Source organism: Culex pipiens, chromosome 2, assembly GCF_016801865.2.
Source record: "Culex pipiens pallens isolate TS chromosome 2, TS_CPP_V2, whole genome shotgun sequence".
Classification (NCBI taxonomy): Eukaryota; Metazoa; Arthropoda; class Insecta; order Diptera; family Culicidae; genus Culex; species Culex pipiens.
Window position 1 is genome coordinate 22,351,354 of NC_068938.1, and position 26,501 is coordinate 22,377,854.

General features: G+C 40.1%; 1 protein-coding gene across 10 annotated transcripts in view; it reads left to right on the plus strand.

Annotated features, from left to right (window-relative positions):
- The window catches only part of LOC120421141 (aryl hydrocarbon receptor nuclear translocator homolog), a 320,639-nt gene that overhangs the window by 159,018 nt on the left and 135,120 nt on the right, over nt 1-26,501 (plus strand). For all 10 annotated transcript variants that reach the window (XM_039584331.2, XM_039584330.2, XM_039584329.2 and 7 more), the window contains exon 3: nt 24,512-24,592. In XM_039584331.2, the coding sequence (XP_039440265.1) occupies nt 24,552-24,592 (41 nt within the window). In that variant the 5' untranslated portion in view covers nt 24,512-24,551. The remainder of the gene's footprint in view (nt 1-24,511; nt 24,593-26,501) is intronic.

The following is a 26,501-nucleotide window of genomic DNA, read 5'->3' on the forward strand; positions in this document are numbered from 1 at the left end:
AGATTTGCTTTATCGTGTTAATTTTTTTTAAGGCTCGGGGTTCTTCAATCGGTGAATGTTTTTTTTAAATTAGTTGTTTTTATTTATTTTTTTGTGATTAATTTTAAATTGCCTAAGATTTAGGCTTCGTGATTTTTTATGCTCCAAAATTGGAATTTTCACGGGGACGATAGTTACAAAACGCCAAATTTCACGAAACATGAAAACTGTTAAACAACTCTAAAAATCTCATGATAAAATTACTCAACGTACTTTGTATAGTTTATTTTATATCTAGAGTTTTTTTTGAAAAGGATCCTTATGGCTTATAGGACCTTTAAAAAAAACTGTAGATATTATTCTTCAATGTACTACATATTTTCTTGGCCTGTTTTTAATGTGGCACTTACAGAAAATCTTTTCTAAGTTTTCTTTGTTTTTTTTTTAAAGTCACGTAATATTGTTTTTAAGATTATCTTCTGAATAGAACTAAAGCAAAGATTTAGAGTAAAATGTGTAAAATTGACTTAGAATAGGCATTACAAAACTTGTTGGATCTTTCTATATGATTATAAAAAAGTAATCAATTCACTCTATTTTACATATTTAATGTTCCAAAAAAAAACAAAATAAAACGATCTTGTACAGCCAAAATGATAAAAAAAACACCAAATCACAAAATATTTTTTTTTTCGAAAATACAAAATTTTTCATAATTTGCAACATAGTTATCAAACGATACAAAATTTGGTATGCTTTTTCACTTTTAATAAAAAAAATTATTTTGTATTTTTTGAAAATACTCAATTTTTCATAATTTAATATGCTCCTTCACGTCTTTTCATGTTTTTTGATAAATACTCTAATTGCCACAAAATATCGATTTTTTTTTTATCGAAAATACTTGAATTTTCATAATATTAAACGTGGGTATCTATCCAAGGTAAATTTTGCATGCTTTTTCAAAATTTGAGTATTTCACTAAAAAAAACTGTAAAACAATGAAAATGAATTCAAAATTTCAATTCGTTTGATACCCATATTGCAAATTTTGAAAATTTTAGTATTTAAATACGGTATTTTGTAAAAAAAAATAGAATTTCATTCCAAAAACTTAAAAACATTGCACTGTTTTTGCAAAATTTCAAATCGTTTGATACCGATATTGCAATGTATGAAAATTTGAATACTTTCCAAATAAAACGGTATTTCGTGAAAAATTTAATATTTTATTTAAAAAACTCGAAAACGAAACCGTAACAAAATCATCAGCATAAAAAAATTAATTGAATTGAAACATTTCACGGGAACTTCTCATCAAGCTTTAAGAAAAAAATACGAAACTCAAAAAAACCAAAAAAAAATATTTTAAAAAAGGCCTGATGTTAGTGTATAAATAAATGCCTTCGTCTAACCTTGTGCACACTGTGATATTTTGATTATTTCGAAAATATTTTCTTTTCATTTGACTGATTCATTGCATTCAAGTCTTAGAAAATGCATCAATTCAAGAAAATTACGAAAAATCACGGAAATTTCAAAACATTACTAATTTCACGCTGTCCGAAATCGTGAAAATTCATCAACCTTACCAAAGATCTATAAAGTTCAGTTTATATTTTTTGTGAAAAAATGTTTAAATTATTGGTTACATAACAGTTCGATTGTTGATTAAATGCCAAACTTATTATAACTTGAAGACTTTGAACTGATTTTCATTGTGTTTTCTGTCGACGTCTGAGCCCTGGAACTAGAACGTTACCGACTGATGGCAAAACGGTGGTGGCGTCCTCATCATCGCCTTCCACACAAAAAGACCTAAACCCAGGGCACAACACGAACTCACACACATGCAACAAAACACCCAGTATAAATTATCTCATAATTTCCAAAGAAATATCTCTCTCTACGCCACAGCACCAGGTTGCACGGGGTTGTTCCGACTGCTCGTGTTTGGCCATTTCGCGAGCCGAGAAGCGGAATCTCCTTGCGCGCCGTTGTCTATATATCATCATCATTCCTTGTGCTGTCCTGGGCGCTTCAACGCGCTGTGGCTTCCTCCTTCCCAGCAGCAGCAGCCTGTGCTCCAACAACACCCTATTAAGACCAACGCGCGGCTGTTTATCATCGATTTTGACAATCATTATTTGTTTCGTTCTGGAAATAATCTTGTTACAACATACGACGACGGCGACGGGGAAGAGGCCTCAGCATCCCCTCGGCGTGATCTTGAAGAAGGGTGATTCTCTGGGAAATTAGTGATAAGCAATTTTTGGAAGATGGAAAGTGTAGTTGTTCTACTTTTTTAAGAGGATAAGGGAAATTCTCCAAGGTATCTCAACGACAGTTTTATTTAAAGTATGATGGTTTTTTGTTGGGAGAACTCCAACTTTTTCGCAGAGAACTCCAACAACAGCTTCCTTCGAGCGCCTCCAGATTTTCACAATTCAGATGTGGAGTACGTACGCAGCGTCGTGGCGCGCGGAACGCATCGGGAAACAAATATTATTTTTATGATAATGAAACATTTGTCATAAATATGTGCGAGTGTTTGGTTTGGGTTTTGGCGGCCGGTGATGAAGTTGTGTGGAGCATATTTTTGTCCTCTCGCGTGGCATGAAGAAGGGTGTTTTCTTGCGTTGTTCATATGTGAACGTATAAATGAACGACATGAAGTGTCTGTAATGGGGCGGCATTAATCTTGATTTGATCGTTTATCTGGGGGTACATTACATGACTAATTTTGGGCAATTTGTCTCCACGGTGTATTGCCACAAGCTGACAGCAGGCAGGCAGCAGTTGGTGACTTAATTTTCGCACTTGGTGTGAATGGAACGTCTTCTGGAAGGGGGAAGGTTATGCAATATTGTTACTGGCAGGGAATGTCTTCATAACCAAAATAGTGTCTTCTTATCAAAGATTAGATCTTTAAGAATTGGTATATTTTTAAAAGACCTTGAATATATTGTTACGAATCATACCCCAAATCAACCACAAAATTAGTTCATCCCCGTCCTCGCCATCGAAAATCACAAAACTACGTCGCGACATATTTAATATTTTCCAAGCCAAAACAGAGCCATAAAACATCAACTCACTCATAAAATCACAACACACAACCCCACACACAAGATCTCAATTGCACCAGTCCTGCTCGTTCTGTTCCAACACCGTGAACATCGGCAGCTCATAAACGTTCCCGACGAGCAAGCAAGGGCGACAATGCGCGATTGGGTTTATGCAAACAGCAATTGTCAAAATCAATATTTGATCTGGCGTTTATATACTGCCGTTTGCCACACTGCTGTGTGACACAGTGTGTTTTGTCTGCTGCCACAGGCCGCGGCGGCCGGGATGTTCCTCCTCCAGGGTGTTACTGCCTGTTATTATTTTATTTCGAAAATGAATCGTGCGGTTGTATTTTTATGGAGTGAGCGGTAGGGTGGTTTGAGTTGATAAACTTCGACATTTTAAGGTTTAAGAAATATTTGAGTTGACAACAGCATTGGTTTGGTCAAAGTCACGATTTGGATCAAACAGGACGGGAATTGGTTGAGTCCAACCGGAATTAGGGGAGTTCGTAGACGAGATATCTACGAACTCCTAGTATTCGTACGATAATCGCAAAATCGATGTCCTGTTGACTTCAAAATGTGGCAGAGACCTCTACACAGCATCTACCAGCTGAATTTCTTTTTTTAACGCAACCAAACTCAGTATTGATCAAGTTCAGCGCACATCGCTGAACCACCCTAACGAGGGTTTGCGACCATAAATGAAACGCAGCAGAAGCTCCGAGAGCAAAAGCAAACAATAATATTTATCCAGCATTAATCTTGTCCCCGCGTGCGAGTGAGTTGGAACACAAAAACTACTAAACGCACCCCCAGCAGGTCGTCAACTTGAACTCGCTTTTGTTATTTGTTTGCGAGTCTTAGGCGAGATTTTTAAAACAAATATCGGGGCGAGCGAGCGGGGGGTATTGACACATGTGTTCATCAATTAGCAAGTTAGACGGTCGATTTGATCCAGTTTTGATCGAGTTGGATCTCGGAGTTAGGGTTGCTAATTGAATTGTTAAATAGAGCTGATGTACTCCACGAAAAACAGCAGGTTCTAATTGCTTCTTTTCTTCTCTCTTTCTTTACAGGTAAGAATCAACCAGAAAAAACGGTGCACGTCCCAAGGTGTGACAGGAGCCTCTTCACGTGTGTTATCCTTATCTGATCGCGCGCCCGTTTGTCCGGGAACAAAGGAGCCACTTCGGCGCGGACAAAATGTGAGCCACTTTACCCGCACGTAATGAGATTATCCCGGCCATAATCCGAACGTATACACAGAGCCGGCCAATGAAGTGGACTGAGGGGAAAGAAGCTAAGAATATACGACCTGACAAGACGAGTTTTGGGCCTCCGGGTCGTCCCGAGGTTACTATTATCCTCCCACACCTCGTGTGTCTTTTGTGTATCCTTCCCGAGCAAGTTGTTTATGTTTGGGCATCCTTTTTATTATTCCCCACAAGAGGACGAGAGGAAAAAAGGACCAGCCACAGCGGAACCAGAGAAGGAAAATTCATACATAAATAATGTATACGTCCCGGCTGTCATAAGACCGAAATAGTGCTGCCAGACTCTCTCACTGGTCCGTTGATGTGCCATTGTTGGCGTGATAATCATCATCACACCATCATCGTTCCGTCATAACTCGCGCACGAGATGAATCCTTGGAGAGAAGAAGGGGGACCGCGCACACACTTCCCTCTAATAGGGACATCATTATTCGGGTGATTCTCATCATCGTTACGAATCCCGTTTCAAGCGAATTTAAATTTGCCCAAACACTGATAAACGTCAGCGGCAGCAAATAACATGAATAAATTTTGTGGCCGGGATTGCAATCCCGGCGATGCAACAAGCGTCGGTGGCTTGTGTAACAAGCTGCTTACAAGACGCGGATATCTTGCTGACCTCTGAAATGGGAAGCAGAGACAAAACGGTGTACAAAACTTCGGAACAAGTCCATAAACATCCGCGGAAAGCGAGATATGCAAATTTTTTTGGGAGGATTGGAGCAGAAGTCAGAAGTTGCTGGAGCTCTGTCGAGGTCGATGTGTTTTGTGTTTGGCTTAATGAGAGCAGATCGCTTGAGATTGTTCGATTTTAGACTGTTGGAAGGCTTATCATTTTATGGGTCTTTCTTAATTCTACGAAAAGGATAATTTTGCTTTTTTTTGCTCCTTTCCTTAGCTTTATATTTTCCATTTTCAAAGAAATAAGAGATATTTTCCACGGTATTTGCAAATAAGCTTCCCTTGAAGTTGGACGGTTTTTGTATAGGTAAAATGTCTAGGATACGACTTGAGCATTCGTTATGACTAGGCTTAGTGATTTTTCACGCTTGAAAATTGCTAATTTCACGGGGACCTCAATTTCAAAACACCAAATTTCACGCAAATTTCGCGGAACGTGGAAAAGGTTAAAATAACTCTGATAATCTTATGTTTAAATCACAAAAACTATATTTTATGCTTCATTATATGTTATTCTGGTTTATGGATGAGCTCTATATATTTTTTGAAACAAAATCTAGGGCATGCGTATTCTCATTTACTGAACTGCTTAACTGCTAATTTTTTTTGCTGATTTGCTTTTTTAAATTTCATATCAAACCAAGATTTAAAAATCTTGTCCAGCCATAAAGAGTAAAATAATTTTAATTTTCAGCGACATTTAGCACATTAAAAATAATTTTTAAAGTTTTCATTTAACTTATCAAAAATTAAATTTTAAGTCAATAGGCCAAAATAATGTGATTTGCAACGAAGTCCAAATTTTTATTCCAAATAGGAACAGAAAACATAAAATGTAGTATTTTTTAACAAATATCGTTTAAATTAAACAGGACTCAAAACAAAAATCTGAAATGTTTTTAAAAGTTTTTAAAAAATACTCTTCATTTTTTTATTTAATTTTTTTTCGTTTCAAATAAAATAGCAGTAAAATTTGTATTGCAGCGAATGAAGATATTAATAAATTTAGTTAGTTTCTAAAAGAAACTGAAAAAACTGAACAATTCTTTAGATGATACGTAGCATGCTTTTCAATTGAAATCTAATTAAATTTACTTTAATATGTCTTTATGGATGATATAATGGTGTTGTTATTTTAAAAAAATGATTTGAGGAAATTGATAAATTTCACGAATTTCACGCCGTCAACAAAATCGTCAAAAATACCTTATATTAGTAATTAAACCGGGGTATTCAGTCGCGTAATTCAACAGTTGTTCATAAGATTATTTTCATTCCTATTTGAGTTTGATAAATTATTATAAGAAATATCGTTACAGTTTCACACAAACATAAAATTTCACGGGATTTCACGGAAAAAGCCAAATTTCGCGGATTTCACGCTTTCCGCGAAATCGTGAAATTTCACTAACCCTAGTTATGACCATTTATATGGGATTTATTCAAATATTACGCAAAATAACACAAAATTTTTAATTTTAATAATTCACACTTTCCAACGTAACAAAATTGCAATTGGGTCCTAAAATGAAGCTTAGATTGCTGATATTATTGTTTACAGCGATAAAGCTTATTTTTCTGAGTACAACGACCGTTTGTACGAGCACAAAGAGTTTAAAATGGATTTTTAAATCAATTTTGAAAAATTAACCTCGCGGTCCTTCTTGACAGAAAAGCTCCTACTTGACAGCTCGTTCCAAGGGGACCATAGTTGATCTATCGAAAAAATGTTGTCTTGTCAAAAAAATTTTTTGCATTAAAATGAAAAAAAGTGATCAGAAATGGTTTTTAATCATGTTTTTTACCGTAGTACATAAAAATTGACATAGGACTTTAGTATCCAATTAGGGATGCAAATTAATCATTATAAACGATAACCTTATCGTGGTTCGAAAATGATTATGATACTTACAGTATGTAAAAAAAGTATTTACACCCCTTGGGCACTATGCACATTTTGTGATGAAACATGTAAAAAATTTAAAGTTTGACAGGAACCTAGTACTACGTTTTGTTCAGAAACTCATGCCAAACATTTTGCTACAAATAACTCATGAAAAGATGATTTCTATAAAAAGTTATATAACAAATACTATTACGAAAATAAAAAAGGTGCAAAAAAAGTTTGTACACCTTTCGGAAAATTAACATAAATAATGTTATTTGTTGACAAATCACCATAAATCCAGTCTCCCAACTCCAAATAGGCATCCTTGACTGATTAAAAAAAGAATTTGGATTGAATATAAAGTTTACTAACTACTTAGTATAAAAGTTTATATAACTCTGGAAATTCTATATAAAACTTATCTAAACTTAATTTTGCAAGCTTTCAATTCAACTAAATGTCAATATATTACCATATAATTGCTAAATAAACATTTTGGAGTGGGTATAACACCGTTTTGGGGGTATTTGTATCGATAGAATAGATTTTTCGTTGGAATTTCGTACCAACCCGGAATTACGTCGTAGGAAAATCCGCCGGCATTCGAACCGGTCCACGATTCACAAGTTAACCTATGTGGAATTGGAAAGGGCATAAAATTTCCGATCTTTTGATACCCAAACATCTAGGTTTTCTTTAAAACCTACGTTTTTAAATACCTAAGCAAAAACGTTGTTATGGTTTCGTTTGAGCAACCTGCCAAAAATGTATGGAATTTCGTAATTTTTGTTCTCGTGGATCAAACTTACTTTTTGCCCAGGTATTTAAAAACGTAGGTTTTAAAGAAAACGTAGATGTTTGCGTATCAAAAGATCGGAAATTTTATGCCCTTTCCGATTCCACATAGGTTAACTTGTGAATCGTGGACCGGTTCGAATGCCGGCGGATTTTCCTACGACGTAATTCCGGGTTGGTACGAAATTCCAACGAAAAATCTATTCTATCGATACAAATACCCCCAAAACGGTGTTATACCCACTCCAAAATGTTTATTTAGCAATTCTATGGTAATATATTGACATTTAGTTGAATTAAAAGTTTTCAAAATAAAGTTTAGATAAGTTTTATATAGAATTTTCAGAGTTATATAAACTTTTATACTAAGTAGTTAGTAAACTTTATATTCAATCCAAATTCTTTTTTTAATCAGTCAAGGATGCCTATTTGGAGTTGGGAGACTGGATTTATGGTGATTTGTCAACAAATAACATTATTTATGTTAATTTTTCGAAAGGTGTACAAACTTTTTTTGCACCTTTTTTATTTTCGTAATAGTATTTGTTATATAACTTTTTATAGAAATCATCTTTTCATGAGCTTTTTGTAGCAAAATGTTTGGCATGAGTTTCTGAACAAAACGTAGTACTAGGGTCCTGTCAAACTTTAAATTTTTTACATGTTTCATCACAAAATGTGCATAGTGCCCAAGGGGTGTAAATACTTTTTTTACATACTGTATGACGATAACGTTTCAACGATAACGATAGAAATATTTAATTTATAAATTTATTAATATACTAACTTTCATAATTTGAAATATGACTATCAAACGACGTCCAATTTTGTATAGTTTCCCAATGTATTCTAATTTTTGGTGCTTAAGTCTAAAGTTTTCACAATATACCGTTTCTAAAATATTTGTTTTCAATTGGGTGCTAAAGCCCTATGTCAAGTTTTATGTACAACGGTAAAAAACACGATTAAAAACCATTTCTAATCACTTTTTATTTTTATTTTAATGCAAAAAAAATATTGACGAGACAACATTTTATCGCTTGATAAACTATGGTCCCCTTGGAACGAGCTGTCAAGTAGGACCTTTTCTGTCAAGAAGGACCATGAAGTTAATTTTTCAAAATTCAATTAAAAGTCAATTTTAAATCCTTTGTGGTCGTTCAAAGAGTCATTGTACTCATTAAAATAAGCTTTATTGTTATGAGCAATAATATCACAAATTTAAACTTCATTTTAGGACCCAATTGCGATATGACATCGAACGACGAGTTGTTTTATAGAAATATTCACTCGTGAAACATTGAATAGATTTGCAATGTTCACTAAAATTATGTGACAAATTTAGTATTTATGAATTAAGGACGTATTGACCTATGACAAAACAAACACACTCGCAAGCCAACAAACTTTTTGACAGTTTGTCAAGGAGCCATTACAGTACCGCAAACAAACAAACAAACTCGCACGTTTTCTTGTATGACAGTTTGCCAAACTCGCAAACTTGTTTGCGGCAAACTCGCAAACATGGCAAAATGCATGCAGGCTGACGTTTGTACAAAAAATCCAGGCAAACAAACAAAGCAGGCAAACTGGAAAACTGTCAAAAAGTGCGAGTTTGTTGGTTTGTTTGCCGTAGTGTAATAGATCCTTCAGTTTGCCTGCATTTGTTTGAAGAAACGTCAGCCTGCATACATTTGGCTTTGTTTGCGAGTTTGCCGCAAACAAGTTTGTGAGTTTGGCCGACTGTCAATCGCACAAAAGTGCGAGTTTGTTTTTTTTGTTTGCCATAGTATAATACCTCCTTTAGCATTGGATTTTTAAGGACTGCGGGTCGTCTTATTAGGAAATTTTCGACAATCGTTCAAAAACGTTGATTTCAAAACAAATTGAAATTCAAACACTTAACAAAGTGACTGCAATTTCCAAAAATGTCCAAAAGTGTGACGATTTCATTTTGTTTCATGACTAGAATTGTTTTATGTTTTTTACAACATTATGTTTGTTTGAAATTCCTTACAATTTCACCATAGAGTATCCGAGTTGTAGAATTACCATGATTTTTCATACTTAAACCCCTGTCACAACCGTGCAAACAAGTGTTCGAACTCGATTTGCGGCAATCACTACCACTCTCGAGACCACACTTGTCCGCGCACATAAAACAATAATAAATTTAATAATATCGTTAAAACGAGCGCGCGCTCTACGGCTCGTTTCGTCCGCTGATCCGCGTTGAACCACATCATTCGCATATTGCGAAACCGTATCATCATCACCACGCCACGAGTGACGACATGGATGTGCAAGCCTCTTTTTTTCTGCTGCTACACCGTGTGCTCAACTGACTGCATCTGATGCATCGTTCGACGACGACTGCTACAGACTGCTAGTCGTCACTTTAGTAGCGAACGCATCGAATAGGTCTGCAACGACAACAGCGCTACACATGTCCGACCACCCTAGGTCGTGGTCAGGCTGGATCGGAGAGGTGATACCTGGCTGTCATACCGGTGTCCAGTCCCTGATGCGTGACGACCTGTGTCTGGCGGAGATGATTGCGCGTCCCGGACTCCGTTGTAGGCTTAGGAGAAGCGCCACCACCACTTCCCCGGGGTTCGATACGGTGAGCGTGTGTGTGTATGCAAAAAGGTTGTCCAGCCAGGCAGACCGGCAGCAGAAGGAGCGAGAGTTATTTGGATAGGAATAACAATATCATAATAACCATAAACAAGGTAGGCAAACACAATCGGGTGGCCGATTAGCCCCTGACGGCTCTGGGAATTCCGAGTATACCGAGCGAGAGGGTAAGCGTTGACCGGACCGGGGGCTTTTGTTGTGATGAATTATAATCCTTGACGTTGACACACACGGACGGACGGACGTCCGTACGGATGGAACTGTTGAGCATCTGGTGTGTTTGGGCAACGCAGTGACCAGCTGGGTGAAGAGTTCATAACTGACGACGAATGTGCACTTGTTGACGGTTTTGCGATGTCTAAATAATTTGAAAAGGTTGAAGTCTGAGTTATACCTTGTTGAAGTTGATCAATATCAGTCATAAAGTATGCTCAATCTGAACACGAATAATGTACTTCAGGATACTTCCGATGACTTCAAATCGATACTTCAATCAACCCTAAATTGGTCGAGTACCTTTTCCAAATTCCCTCACTGTAATTGCCCTAACCTCGCCCGCAGCTACAGACCTGTCTGTTTGCTGACCATCCCGCAATCATCGCCAAACGCACCGAAACAAATCCTATCGACGTGATAATAGCTCCGATTGAGGGACTCATTAATAATACACGCCAGGACAGGGTCGCCCATCAGTTTATGCGCACATGTACCAGAAGTTTGCACAACGACGACGACGAGCGATTAGGGCTCCGAGACCTCCGAGGGTCTACAATGTTGTGTTGATCCTGTCCCTTCAGGGGACTAACATCGGTCTTGGTCGTCGAACGATGCAGTTTGCGGTGTTTGCAGGGGGATAAAAGTATAGTATTTAGAGGTGGTCCTTTGGTGAACTATATTTTCCGGGGTCGAGATTACTGTGTTTGAGGAACGACACTATCTACGGACAACAACAGGTGTCGTAGTCCCCTCAACCCTGCGTGCGCTGACTCATCAATATTTATTTACATACCGTCAAAGTCTGACAAATTGGATGAATTTAAATGATTAAAGAGAGCAACTGTTCCCTCACTCGCTGCGAGAGTCCGTCCCGACAATGACAAGGTAGAAAATCCCACTTTCCTAGCAGTGACTCGGGGAGAAAATCCAATAAATATTAGCATAATTTTAGAAATCCCTCCTTTTGCCGTCACACTAAGCTCAAGACGGCAAAAAAAGGTGAACTCTGTCTCGAGTTTTCCATCTCATTCTTGCCGCCGTCAACCAGTTTCTACCCGGAGAGTTTTTATGTTGTGGATTTCCAGCAGTATAAATATGATTTATGATGCCGTTCTCAATCCGCCCTCTTTTCGCACCTTTTCGGCTTCCCGGCTTCTTCACAGAGAGCGAGAGCGCGCAAAAGGACGACACCCCAAACGGGGCATCCGTCACTTGCTTATTATACGTCACTTAACTTAGACGTTGTGTTCTTGACAAAATGTATCACATCGAGACGAAAAAAGAGCTTGAAAGGCAACAAAGGTACGAGAGATTTTTCTCAAACCTCCCTCACCTTCGCTGCTTCGCAGCAGCCCGGGCAAGATATGGCCTGCGGCCATACACTCCGGCATTCCCGGAGATTTATTATATGGTGCTTTAAATTGTACGATCTACATAACTCCCTGGGATGACGACGACGACGACGGAGGACCATGTGAGTGCTGTGCGCGCTCTCTTTCGACGCCCCTGCTGTTTACTGTACACGACTTCTCCAGACAGGGCATCGTCGACAGAGCAGGAGATCTCGGCGGTGCATGCGGTTTTGGCATTCCGGGCTCGTGTGCAGATTGTGGTTGTACCTGGCAGTGGGTCCCGCGAACGGGGCGCTTCTTGAATCGCTGTGTTATCTCATACGGCGGGGTCGTTGAAGAACAAGAAAAATCTACGATACGTTCGGAACCGAAAGCAGCCGGAACGTGCCCAGGTGATGTACAGGAAATTGCATCCGCGTCTGTTGGTGATTTTCGGTGAGATCTTGTCACTGAAGAGTTGGGGAGATTGTTGCTTATCGTTACGGATCAGGAAAAAATCTCGGCAATTCGAATTTTTGAGCAATTCTTCAATATTAAAATTGATGAATTCTACTACTTCAGAGGAGTCGTGTTTAACTCTTTGTACGACTCTGACTCCGAATCCAATCCAACTTCGGCCGCTGACAATTTGGTGACTCTGGCTGATTTCACCGACTTCGACTCTGGAGTGTTACACAGCTGATGGCGGAAGAAGTGCACCCAACAGCTCCAAACTCCACAAGCGGTCAGTGTTCTACTTCCCGAAGAAACCCAACACCCAGAACCCTTCAGAGTGCGCCAACAAGTCGCCACCCTCGAATTCCCACTTGCGCGGGAGAACGTGTCTGACCTCATTCTCTCCGATGACAAATGAGAACGTGCCTATCATCGAGTCGAACTCGGTTGTTCCAGCACTGGGACCGGCTTCCAGCCCCGATGATGGATGCTACTTTGAAGCGCCCAGCTCGGACTATGGCAACACACTTGAGTGACCACCACCGACTCGCCGCGATCGACCGGCTGACTGCACATAAGTCAAAACAAATTAATTGTGGTATAAATAATAACAATCGGCTTAAAATGTAATTACTAACCTCGCGCTTAAGCCCTGAAGTCGCAGTCTTGGGCTGTCTAAAAGCTACGCGAGGAAAATTGGCACAAGGAAAAGCGCGCTCGGCGGCAAGAAGGGGCTAATAAGCGAGGAAATATTTTTCGGCGGATTCTTTCTCCGCGGGGTCTGTGGAGAGTGTTCAAAACGGTGCGCGCTGGCTGCGGTCTAATGACGGTGATGATGAGTTTGGAAACCGCGCGCGCGGGCAGGAGGAAGACCTCGCTCGTCTTCCCGAATGTGTTTACGAATAAAGGCACGTCCCGTGTACGCCGTATTATTCTACCGTATCGGTGAAAATAATAACAATAGCCGACGACGACTGACTGTGTCGAACCACTCGGAACCACTTTTCGGGGTCAGTCGGACCCACATATGTTCCCGTTTGGTTAGGGTGGTCCAGAAGGGTGAGGACAGCCTGAAGCTAATCAATCTTGACGAGTCTGACTTGAATCTTTTGAACCACCCTAACCGTCCCATCTCCACCAGAGAGTGTTTGTACCCAAGTTTTCGACAAACCCTCTCAAATACTCCAGCTGTACCGCCACGGCAGCTGTAAGACCGGTACTGCACCACCGATTTCGGTGGTGGTGACCCAACCACTAATTTCGAATTCAGGACCACGGCAGAGCGGAACATCGGAGTGCGCGCGCGTTTTAGCGGCCGAATCGCTTTGACCGGGACCGCGGCGGCGGCTCTTTGGCGGATGATGTGTGTGCGCGATGTCCCGCGCGCCACCGAAGTTGCTCAAGTCACTGCCGGGATGGAATCGTCGGTGAGATATTAAACAAAGGGTAATTACCACCGGGGCGAAACCCCCGGACGAGTCCGCGGTGGCGGAATGTGAAAGTATCATTCCGGTTTGATGGAAGGTAAAATAGTTTTGTTGAGGAGCTGCGGGGAAGATCTGGCCGGCGGGGTGACCAATTATCGCCGGATACAAACGGGCAATACCTCACCGGTTGAATCCGATGCGACATTGTACAAATTTCATTAGGACGCGTGTGACATACTAAAAAGGTCGCAATATTGGAAGAATCGTTCGTTGAACTCAAATTACAAGATGTCAACGCTTTTTGGAGTTGCAAACTCTTCTACCTAAGACTGTAGACCACAAGTTAGTAACGTTCTATTTTCAAGTAGCGCCCCCCTAAGCCAACCATTCCTTACATCAGCCGCCACACTTGACGCGCCGCTGACTTCTGACAAGTGTTTCCTTTTTTATGACCAGCAAGCAATATGATTTACACACTTGACCGACGATCAAAAGGGAACGACATAAAGTAGGTCTCTCCCCCTCCTTAATGCGTAAACACCCGTGTCTTCTTGACGTTCTGGGGGTAGACGCATGACCCCAGGTCGCGCGCAAAAAACTGTTTATTCAGCTAGATCTTCCGCTGATCCGCCGTCACGGGGGGGTCCGTCGAGGGTCATAATTACTACCCAGCCGTCCAGACAATAAGCGCCGTTTTTCTCCTCCGTTGAACATTTTGCGCGAGCGCGCGCGCAAAAAAAGAGGTACGAGACATCCAGAATCGAACACCCGGAATGGGAGGGGGAAGTTTTTCACGCTGCATCCTGGTGCAGCAGCAGGTCTGCCGTGACCCTGCCGTGAAGTCTACGCGTGGCACACGCGCCGATTCTAGGGGGAAAATCTTCCCGAAGGGAAGGTCGGACAATAAAAATCCTAATGAATTAATAGGTCCGGGGCACATGCTTTCTTGTCATTGTACGCCGTCGAGTCCCGCAGCTGGTGGTCATTAGACGGGACTGCCTCGCCGCTGCAGAGAATTATGACAATTGAGTTCAATCTCTGCAGAAGCCAACGCCGCTGGGAACCTCCCCAAGAACTGTGCTGTTGTAGGAGTGGGTCGCATTTCCGCACGAATTCTGTGTCAGCCGGCCCGGTTATGGCCGACGACGTCAGTCCGCTGCAAGTCTCACGTTCAAGCCCTGTTAAACGCAAATACGCAGACGACGACGACGGACGTCGTCGTACGAATACAGTTAATTTGGTATGTGAAAACGGACTGTTTTTTCACACAAGTGCACCCGGAGTGAGTGCTGGACGCGCGCGTCTCTCGCGTAGACCTGCCACGGTGAATACAAAGTAAGGTGGAACGCATATGCCTAACGAAAGCGGACCACCGTCCACCACCGTGTCGGTAGAACGAGCTGTCGGTAGGTCTAGGGTGCTGCTGAACAAGTTGCGAGCGCGTCGCCGTTTTTGTTTGGGCGTGAAAATTAGGTTTGTTTGTCTTGCTGGCACTGCACTGTTGGCAAGCATTGAGATGCTAATTTTGACGTAGACGAACTATTCTAGAACAATTCTGGATATAATAGAACAAATCAATCTAATAACATCTTTGGAATCTTTTCTGGAGCCACCAATTTACACATTTTTTTTAAAGATCCTCTCTGAAACTATCATGCAAGTAAATTCCAGGTACTTCCCAGTTTCAATCAGTGATTCCATCAACCTCGTTACGCCGTACATCATAGTCCCACCTGCTGATCATCTCACCTACCACTGTGCGAACGCCCCAACTCCATTAGATCGCTATCGCTTCCCAAAATGATACCATTCATCAGCTCTTAATTGAATTAAATCTAGCATAATATTAAAAATTGATTCTTTATGAGGCGCGTCCGCGCGACTTCTGAGAGGTGCCCCAGTAAGGGAACTCACCGGTCATCCATCTACTACAACCCCCCTCTGAAATATTAATTCTAAGTTTTACAACCGCGGCGAAGGAAACGCGCCGTGAAAACGGCCCAATTAAAACTTGTCTACTCATCACATCGTCCATCATCCGGCGGTGGCGTCGGCACCGTCCAAGAAGAGACCACTGTTTTTTTTTCGGGGTAGAGCAGTGAAACCGTCAAATTAAATTCTGGAGCGCTTCGTTGGAGTGCTGCCCAAACGCGAAGATGACCAACTTGGTGGGGGATCTTGAAATTTGGACTTTCGCTTGAAGCAGTTGGCGGTGGGCATAAGCTAACTAACAGCCCGTTAAATTCGTTTACGCTAGGGTGGGCACCGCGAAGCTGGAAGGTCGCAGCGAAACCTCCAACTCATCCCGACTTAAAACGGTTTGGCGAAGATGGGATATGTTATTAGAGGGGCCGGTATCATTACCGTCACTTAGGTTGCGGGGTCGCGTGGATCCTGCAGCTACCAAGTACCGAAGATACACCCCAAATTGCCCTCCGACTAAGTGATTTAAAATCGCACCAAGATTATCCCTCATCCAGGTCATCGGACGCTCAATCTCCGGTCCGCGCGCTCATCCGGTGGCCCTTTAAAATTAAATTCCGTCCGTCCAATTAGCCTTAACAGATATCGCAAATTGGTTTATTATTCACATTTTGTGTCGATATTTATTGTCATTACATGCTGCTGACAACCCATTCCCATCACGGGGTGGCCCCTCCGGAACAACGGGCACGTCCGTCCGAGAGGCGCGCGACGTCATTTGTAATTTGTAATTTGGTGCAATTTTTGTAAATGCATAATCGTTGCACAATTGCCGTGCTGCTGCGACGCTGATGATGACGATTATGGGACGGGCACATGAGGGCGCCACCGTGTGTGTCATTCGGGGTTTCGACTGCGGGGTTTTGCATGCATGGGAGACGAGTGTGTGTGAGTTGATTTTTTGTTTCTTTGGTGGACCTCACCGTGGAGCGTTGATGATGGGTATCCAAACTGCATCAACGGCGGCGGCGGCGGCATCCCAAATCACTACCTTTTGTGGCTGTTGTGACGAGGGGTTCGACGATTTTTACGGATTTTTGAACAATTTTTGTTGCGATTTTCGACTCTTTGAATCTTCAGTTGAAATCGAAATCTGTAAATTAGCACAAAGACTCAGTTTGCTGTTGGTTTAATAAGATTTAACTATAATAATAAAATTGATAGTTTTTATAAAAATTCTCTGTAACATTTTTCGAAAAAGCTCACTATTTTTTTTAAAATAAAAAAATACGTCCTTGTAATTTATTTTTACTTTATTAAGATTTGGATAATTTCTCCTCTGTTTTTTAAGGATGGTTTATTGTAGAAAATATAATTAAAATTTTAAAATTGTGAAGCTCATCAAAAAACGAATATCAAAGATCTGGCAACCCTGTAATAAGTTATGAGTACTTAATTGATGTTTTAATTTTTTTTCAAGGTAGGATTTCGTGATATTTTATGAAAATTGCTTTTAGAAGCGTCTTACGCTACCGATGTGTAATGAAGTTCGGAGATCTAGCAACACTGTAATAAGAACTGAATTATTTTTTCAAGGCATTATATTATAAACATTCAGAAATTAATTTTTAGTCATAAGATAACTGGGTAGAATTTGATTATCCTTTCAAGAAGATTGCAAAAATGGTCTATATTCTGCTAAAAAGGCTAGAAACAATAATTTGAATTGTTCTACTTGGTAGTTTTCGATCAGAAAATGGTCGAAGTTAATGCAACGCTAGGATAAAAGTTGTAAACTTAAACCAGGGGTGGCCAAAGTATGGCCCGCGGGCCAAACGTGGCCCACGAGGTGATATTTTGTGGCCCGCGGACCTATTTTGAATAATTATGTAAAATGGCCCGTTGGCTACTTGTAAAGTGATATTATCTTTTTTAAAAATTAGGGTTTATTTTAAACTTTTATAACCTTTCCTTTTTTTATTTTTTGTTAATTAAAAAAAACTTATGATTTATCAATATTTTGATCCCTACTTTAGGATACAAAAAAAAGTTCAAAACAATTTTATAATTAAAACAATTTCATAAGTTTCAATGTGATTGAAACTACACAGAAAAAAAGTGTGAATTTACTCGACACGGAAAAGATGAATAACACGTAAACTCAGTTGATGTAAACGGTTGAACCACACGTAAAACCATTTTTTTACGTATAATTTTGTGCAAATTTACATCAAATTGCATTTATATTTAAATGTTTAATGACGTGCTAAAGTGTTATATCATAAATGATGTAACATTCGGAAATATTTTGTTGTGTGTAGTAAATATCGCCAAAACTTTCAACCAACTTTTTTGGAAATATTTAAAAAGCGTTCTAGTTTGACTTATAGGTAGAATTCTGTAATAGTTGCAAAAATAAAAGTTTTCGTTATTAATTTGCAAGTCATAATGACCCTTTTAAGAACTGACCCTCAAACTTACTTTGCACTTCCTTCGGGATTCGAACTCATTACAGTTAGATGAAAAATCTGATTGACTACCAACTGATCCTGACAGACAAAATGTGGAAATCTGAGGATCAAGTTTGTTGAAAATATTTTAGAAAACTTTCGTCGATCAACCCACCCCTCTCCCATTATTTAAAAATTGGCTCGAAAACCAGGAGCAAAATTTTTTTTTTGAGAAAACTTTAAAAAAAATGAATTTGAAGTGAAATCAGCTGAAATTAATCAAATATGCATTCGTAACATTTATAATCATTTAAACATGTTTGTGTTTATTAAAAATAATTTGAATTTTAGTGAATTTTCAATAAAATAAATGTTAAAATTCTGGCTCTCATCGAGGTTTCATTAGCCACACTTAGCTTATAAATTAAATTTCGCCTTTAGATGAATTGTTCAACATGTAATGTCACCATTTTTGGAATATAAAAACAAAATTTTATTTTGTTTTTGAAAATACAAGTACATTCAACTAAAAACTTTTTTTGAAATACCTGAAACTATAAAATCAACAATACCGACAGAAAACCGTTATTTTGTGGTTTCTATTATTTTGAATTGACTTTTTTTTTTAATTACGGAAATGAAATCTTTTAAATTAAAATAAGGATTTTAATACCCTTTTTTGTAAATTTGGCCCGCAAGCTCATTTGAGCTTCAAATTTTGTCCGGCCTCCAAAAACTTTGAGCACCCCTGACTTAAAAAGAACTTTTTTCACAAATTTTACATTCGTATGAAAATTTCACATTGCACAAAAGCTGAAAATTGGGAAATTTCTTGGTTTTTTGCTTTATTTTATAGAAATTATGTAAATTTAGGAACACTGCCAAGATACATCGGTATACTTGCGAAAAAAGAGAGAAATTGAGAGAAATTGAGGTAGCCTAGTAAACGTTTTTTTCCAAAAAAATATTTTCGCTAGGAAAAAACAATTTCAAGAGTTTGTATAATTCTTCTAATATTTTTTGATTTTTTTTCTATTTCCGGATTCACTTCAAATGATGGTCATAATATCAAATTGTTTTTTTATGAGTGTTTTTTTTGCTGGAATTTACTGAAAGATTTTTTTTAAATATTTCTGATTTCATGCAATTAGTCTTCGATGGTTTGAGCTAAAATTAAAATTCATTAACCAAGAGTAGCCTTAAAAATCACACATAATTTACACTATATTTGTCGAAAAAGTATAAGTTTCAAGGGATTAAAAGACAATTTCTGAGTAAAGACCTAGCAAGGGTGCAGCATATTAAGCAGTGTTGCCAGCTCGTTTACAAAAATGGGTAACTTTTGCAAACAAGATCAAATTTTTTATAATGTTCATCGTTTTCGAAATAAATGCACCTAAACCTTGATTTTTATAATATTTAGAAACTTTTGGGTTTTTTCTTAGAAGACCCCATGCTGAAGACTAAAAATATGTTTTTGATAATTTAAGAAATTTGTCTACACTTTTAAGTGAGTTTCTCAATTTTTTATTATTTAATAACCATTACAAACTTTTCCCAATTCTTGATTAAGTCACGATTCTTCATCTTAAAATGCAAATGAAAAAAATCGATCAAATTTTCAAAGTTTTTAAAAAAATATGTTTAAAAAATTAATAACATCTTAAAAACTAAATTGGAAGCGATCATTTTCTATTTTCATAGAGTCAACTATTTTAACCATTTCTTGTGTAACGGTGGTTTGTGAAATAATCGAAAATCAGTGTTGCGTAAACAAATAAAATAAAACACAATTGGAATATTTCGGAGAAGGACCAAAATAGGGGCATTTTCTTTCAATATGTAGATTTTCGTAGTTCTGCATTTGCTGAATCGTGGTTTCAAAAAAAAAAAAAAAAATTGGTGTCGAAATTGATTCCATAAAGTTCGAGTCCATCCGTAGACCCCCCGGCCTTGACGTCCGTCGCGTCGCTGCCCTCTGATGGGAGAATAATGGTGCGGAATAATTTTATCGGTAATAATTATTATTAATATATTTCGCACATGTAATCAATTCCCGGGGTCCACCACGCCGAGGTGAGGTGCCGCTCGAGTAAATGTAGAAAAATAACACCCGAAATCGGAAGATAATAATGAAAACAGGTTCCCGAGGTCCCGCGGAGTCACGTCCCTCGATGTATTGTTCCGCTGCCGTTCTGGATGGGAAATTGTCCGGAAATTGGACCAACTCTACTCTAGGCAAACACGTGCCCATTTTGACAGTAATTAGACGTTGGTGGGGAACTCTAGCAACGCCAGCATGTTGGTTGAGGGTGATGTTTGCAGTAATCGTCGTCGGGAAATTGAAAATAGACAAGATCGAATTATTTCGACAAAAACATCGCACATCAGCAGTTCCGCCGGTCCCAGACAGTAACCAATTTCTTTTATTTCACTTAGCTCGCACATTTGCCCCTGGGATGAGATGTGTGTGTGAGTGTGATTTTCTGCTGTTTCTGGAGAATTTTTCCCTCCACGATCGACCGACTCCGCCAAAAGGAGACGCAACCTTATGGAATTCCTCGCCGTAACTATCTGAATCGAATCGTACGAAATCGAAATACGACCAGCCCGATAATCGAGCGCGTTTGGCCACAGAAAGATGCAATTATGCTTTATCTCTCTGTGTCTGTGCCTCTTCGCCCTGGACTCCGACTTCGTCGGAACATACGGTCAACGGTTTTCGGGCTTCCCAGCGTAGAGTGTCTTTGGGAGCGGCGTATACTCGGGAAATCGATTCCAAGATATCATCATTTTTATTAGTGATTATCTGTTTATATATATGATCCTTGGTTGGAGCAGCCGCCGCAGAAGGAAGTCGGACAGGCTGGTCACTGTACTCGCCGGGAAGACAATTACGGATTCTTTTCGCTGCGTTGGCATTCAATCTCTGGCTGGGCTCGGAGAAAATTGTTTTGGTCTCGGGGTTACAATTCAATTACGGTGAGAGAGGGACCGTGGTCTGTGATTTGGACGATGTTTTGATTCCGACGGATTGGTTCTATTGAGAAGTGTGGGAGATTCCGTTGATAGGAAGAACTGCTGACTTCCTGGTATCATAAACTGATGGCTCCAGAGAGGATTCCACGATGAGATTGTTCTATGTAGTTCAATAGACAAAGAAATCACAGGTCACCACTTCAGGTCATCGCTTTGTAGCCAACCTTCTGCTACCGTATCAAACCTCAAATTGAATAATAACACACCGTATACCAGTCATTGTTCGACATCCCCCCAAGGAGGAGTAGCGGTACAACCCAGATATACCACACAACAATTCGGTGTATATACCCAGGGAGTTCTCCGAAAACCAACCAACGGTTAATTGGTTAATTGGACAGAAGCAAGAAAAGGGCGGGCGTGGATCGCCGTCGATACCAAGTCGAAACAATCCAAACAATTGCCGGTCGAAGGTTGTACAAACGAGCGATATCAGGTAGTCCGCGTTTTCTTAGGAATCGCTAACAACTCAGTTTGAAAAAGGGGCTCGCACATCGCAAAGTGCGAACACCGAAGATCCGTACCGAACAGCTAACACAACTTGAAGTATATTTGTGTTAGGAGTGATGGTAATTAGTGACGGCACACCAGCGACCAATTCAATTACCCACAAATTAGACCTGGTCAATTCTCCGCGAGGAGCAGGGTACGGGGGGATCCACTTAACCTGTCAATGGCGGTCACCGTGCGGTAAGATCGATCGGAGCATAGAACGCCGCCGCGCAAGTACGCGCGCGCTGCAACGGCGAATAATTGCCACAATCGACCCGTGATCGGGAAGGGCCTGACGGATTGGTGTAATTAATTGGGATCGCTTTAACGAGTGGCACGCGTTCGGCTATCATCTGGTACCTCGTGTTTTACTTGGCACCTTTGTTCGATTATGCGTGAAAAAATAGTTTAATAGGTCGTAACTGCTTCAAAAACTTGAATTTAAGCTGCGCAATTAGTTTGAAGTTGATCAATATTGAAGATATTTTGGTAATTTCAAGTCATTGGGACGTTGATATCGTATCCTGCTTCGCCTGTGGGTTATTTTGTAGTCAAGTTGTCTACGAAGTCGAACGTATGAAAAGGTATAGCAAAAATTGATGTCCCCATGATTTCAGATCATTGCTGTGACCTCTAGCGAGGTTTTCCGGGGTTCGCTACACCATTTCCCTCGATCACATTCAATATTGACCGAGTTCAAGTAATAACCCAACCCACAAAAACCACTACCCAGCAACCTCTTTGCTCAAATTTGGCTATTGGCGCCGCCGCAACTCCCCCTGTCGCAGCTGTCGCCGACCTGCCCTTTATTGGAACCCCCTCGCAAGTCCCACCCGACCATCCCAAGGGTTCAAAACTGAATATGAATGAGACCCGCGAGAAACCTCCTAACTCACCTTCATCGTCACCGCGCGCGGACAGCTCAAAGCTAACGTCCGCGCGGCCGACACAAACACGCGAAAAAAGGCGAGAACCGCGATTGAATTCGCGAGAGATGCACTTGGAGGTAGCGCGCGGCTCGCGCCCGCTACCTACCTTTAAAGGGCTCGCCAACTCGACACGAAAAAGGAAGCTGCTAGTTATGGTGATTGATGGCGACGACAAACCTGGCGGCGGTGACGGCCGCCGCCGACGACGACCTACCAACGGTAGCTTATTAGGGCCGCTTTCGCCGACACTCGCCACCAAGACCTGGATTGTTTGGGGAAGCGCGCGGGGAGTCGGGAGAACTGCATTAATTATGAATATAAGCCACACGCGCGGTGGATCTTCGCGGCGGCGCTTATGATACACCTCTTGGAAGGGACCCCCGAAAAGGTTGTTGGTACGCTGGCTTGAGGTAGCACTCACTGGACATTACGAATGTGCTAATTTAATGAGCGCAAATAAAGGCAGCAGCCCGAAAGCGGAGGCAGTTGTGCTGACAGTTTGCAAGCTATTAATCATCGGGATGATGGAGAGGTTGCTGCTGCGCAGCGGTGCTGCATGTGGGAACTTGCGCTTTTTGGAGCTTGGAGAAACAAGTTTTTTAAGAAAATTATGATTGGCTGTTCAGGACAGAACCTTTGAACTCGATCAACACCGAAGATTATTTGGTCAGGCGTTCTAACTAGGCTGTCAGAGTCTTCGTAGAGGTTGCTGACACGATTTGAGCTCACGGGGACATTGGTTCGGTGAAAACTGGTACTTGCGGTCTAGTTTATAGGCTTATGGTCTTCAAAGTAGGCTGTACCACAAACCTTCCACAAAATAAATGTCCTCATCATTCCTAAACCTAGCTCATGACTCAACAAAAGCTGTGTAAGATTAAATGCCAAATTTGACAGAATTTTATTCGATATTGATCGTGTTCAAAGGGATATCTCAAAGCCATAGCTTTTGAACTCGATCAATATCGATAATAAATTAAACCAAAAGACAAATCTAAACGGTCAAACCTTGGTAGAGTTCCTATTCAACATTTGCCACCACGAGGACATCAATTCAATATGAAGTTTTGGTTAAGGTCAATTTTGTAGGTTTGTTGTCTACAAAGTAGACCGTTACCAAATCTGCCTTCAAATTCGATGTCCCCATAATGCAAAATAGTTCTAAGGATCTCCAAAAATGTCCCAAAACATTTGTTTCGGTATTTGACTTTCCCGTTTTCGATATTGATCCAGTTCAAAACAATATCCCAAACCAAACATTCCCGTTTCCCCGCAAAACTGACCTTGAAAACCATTAATTTCCCGAACCAAGCTCAATACCGCGGGGTGCACCCATCTCAACCAGCAACAACAAAAAAAGAAGGGTCGAGATATCATCAACATTCAAACACATGACGCCGGCCGCCTCTCAATTCCGGACTCGATTTTGACTTTCCGCTCAGGTTTGCCACGTACTCGACCGGGCGCGCGCGTTTTTTGCTACCCTCGCCCCCCTGTCCACGTGTCCCCCGAGTCCGTCGCTTCACTGCACACACAGTCTCAACCCGAAGTAGACAGCCCGACTCGCCCTCTAGCTGTATTGAAAGGGAGGGGGACTCCTTTCATCCGTGTTTGTGTGTGCCTGTTCAAGCTATTGTTTATTTGGTTCGGAACCGACCTTCCGACCTTTGCGAACGTCGTCGCTGCGATGACGTCGACGCGACAGGACCTCCCGAATGTAGGTCAGTCCCTGGAAGTTGTCACGGGCGCCGGTCATCCCCAGTCTGCACACGTCCGTGTCGAAGTGATCTCACGTCTGGTCTCGTCCTGGAACATGCGGAGAATATAAGCGCGCGTTCCGCGCCGGGGTGCATCGAAGGGGGTGTCGAAATCGTTCAACGGTACTAATCAATAATCTTCTTCTTTTCTGCTTACTTTCAGATCTGATGAGGACAGTGCCAGTGGTAACAAATACAACAGAATGGATGAGGACAACGTTCAAGACAAGGAGCGCTTCGCTAGGTGAGCTAAACGATTACGCTAAGAGTGTGTGTGCATTGTGAACGCTGCTTAAGAACCCGCTTACTGTCATCGATTTGCTAGGAAATTTGAGCAGAAAGACCCAGGTCAAGATTGACCAGTGCAAACCCCATTACCCCGCAATATGTGATAATTACCGATTCAGGAACCCCCCCTCCCGAACACAACAAAGACCTACCGGAGCGTAAAGCTACCGTTTACATTACTTGTCGGATCATTAAGACTTCCTGTACCGTTATGTTACGGCCGTGCAACGGGATCTCTATTACCATTCCTTTTTCTGCACTCTGTTTTGAGGTCCAGGTGATCCCCCGAGTCTCGAACACCGAAACTAAACATTAAAGTAAATTATCCTCCAGCGCGAACGCCAACAACCAGGCGGACAATGGCGCTAGTAGTTGTTCGGTCCTCCGAACCGAAAAGAGTTAATATGTGTCGAAAATAAGAACAAGCGACTGAAATTACGCCTCACCTACTAATTAGTGTGGTGTGGAGGTTTGGGAGGAACTTGCCGGCCCGGGAATAATCGATGCGCCCTCGGGAAGCCATGGACCTTCAGGGAGGGCGAACTCGAGCAGCTCGGTGTTTGTGTTTTTGATTAGCGTTGTAATTAGGACCGTTATCGCCCGGGAAACTGGGAGACCTTGGGAGGTAAGAAGGTTGAAGTTTGTTTATTTTTTGATTTCGAAGAAATATTACCGAAAATTTCTTTGGAAATCTGAAATTCGCATAATTCAGAAAAATACAGCTTGTTAAACAAAATTAAAGTTTTCGGAAGCTTTTATCCAGATATATAAATGTAAAACCGGTAAGAAAGTTGTGTCTGGATAGTTATTTATAAAAAAACATCCTCAAAGTATTATCTAATTACTATCCAGATCTTTTTATTTTTATCCTGTATTATCTGGATAATCATTTAAGATCTATTCAAAGAACACTTGTTAAAAAAGTATTTTAAAAATCTGGATAATATTATCCGGATTTTTTTTAGATATGCTGGAAGGTATATTTCTTAAAAACTTCTTATTACATCCTGGAAAATATCAGTTCAAACCAGTCAATTATCTGGAACCCATCAGAATGGTCTAACCCTAACCGGATATTTAATTAGAACAATTAAAAAGCACTATCCAAGTTTATCCGGAATCTTTTCATGGTATTTTAGGATTATCTAGAATTATCAAGAAGAGGCAGAAATCTTATTTTGGACAACTTATAAAAACAAATTAATTTTGTTTTTCATTTAAATGATCTGTTCAGATAATTCTTAAGAATTCCCGAAAATGACTATTCAAGCTTTTATCCAGAACCTTAGCAGCAATTTATCAACGAAATTTTATTTTTTATCCAACGCAAAACACTGAAATTTTTATCCCTGAGTAGTTTTTTTTAAATCTTGAACGATTTGTAGCAAATCATCGAGATTTACTCACTTAAGAGAATGAGTATCACTGAAAACTATATTCCGAGTTTTTATCTGAATTTTTAAAAATCTAAGTAGTACAGGGAATCTTTTGAAATTACCATTAAAATTATTATCCTTTGCCCATAAAAATTATCATAGAATAATCCAGGTTGTTTTGCAAGATCTGTCAGAATGTTACCGAGAGAGTGTAATTATCCTTTAAGTTATCCCAAGTCTAAATAAAAGATATCAAAATCATTATCTGTAATCTGGATAAATACTTTGAACTGATAAAAATATAAATTAACTTTCAGCCAAGAATTTGTTAAGTTTATTGTGGATAATAACACCTTTTATAAAACTACAAATAAGATTTTCATATATGTCACTTTAATATTAATCCTTAACCAATGAAAACTATCTGAAAAGCTTCCAGTTTTAAAATTTCTGATAAAATTTTCAAAACTTGTATCAAAGTCTGGATTA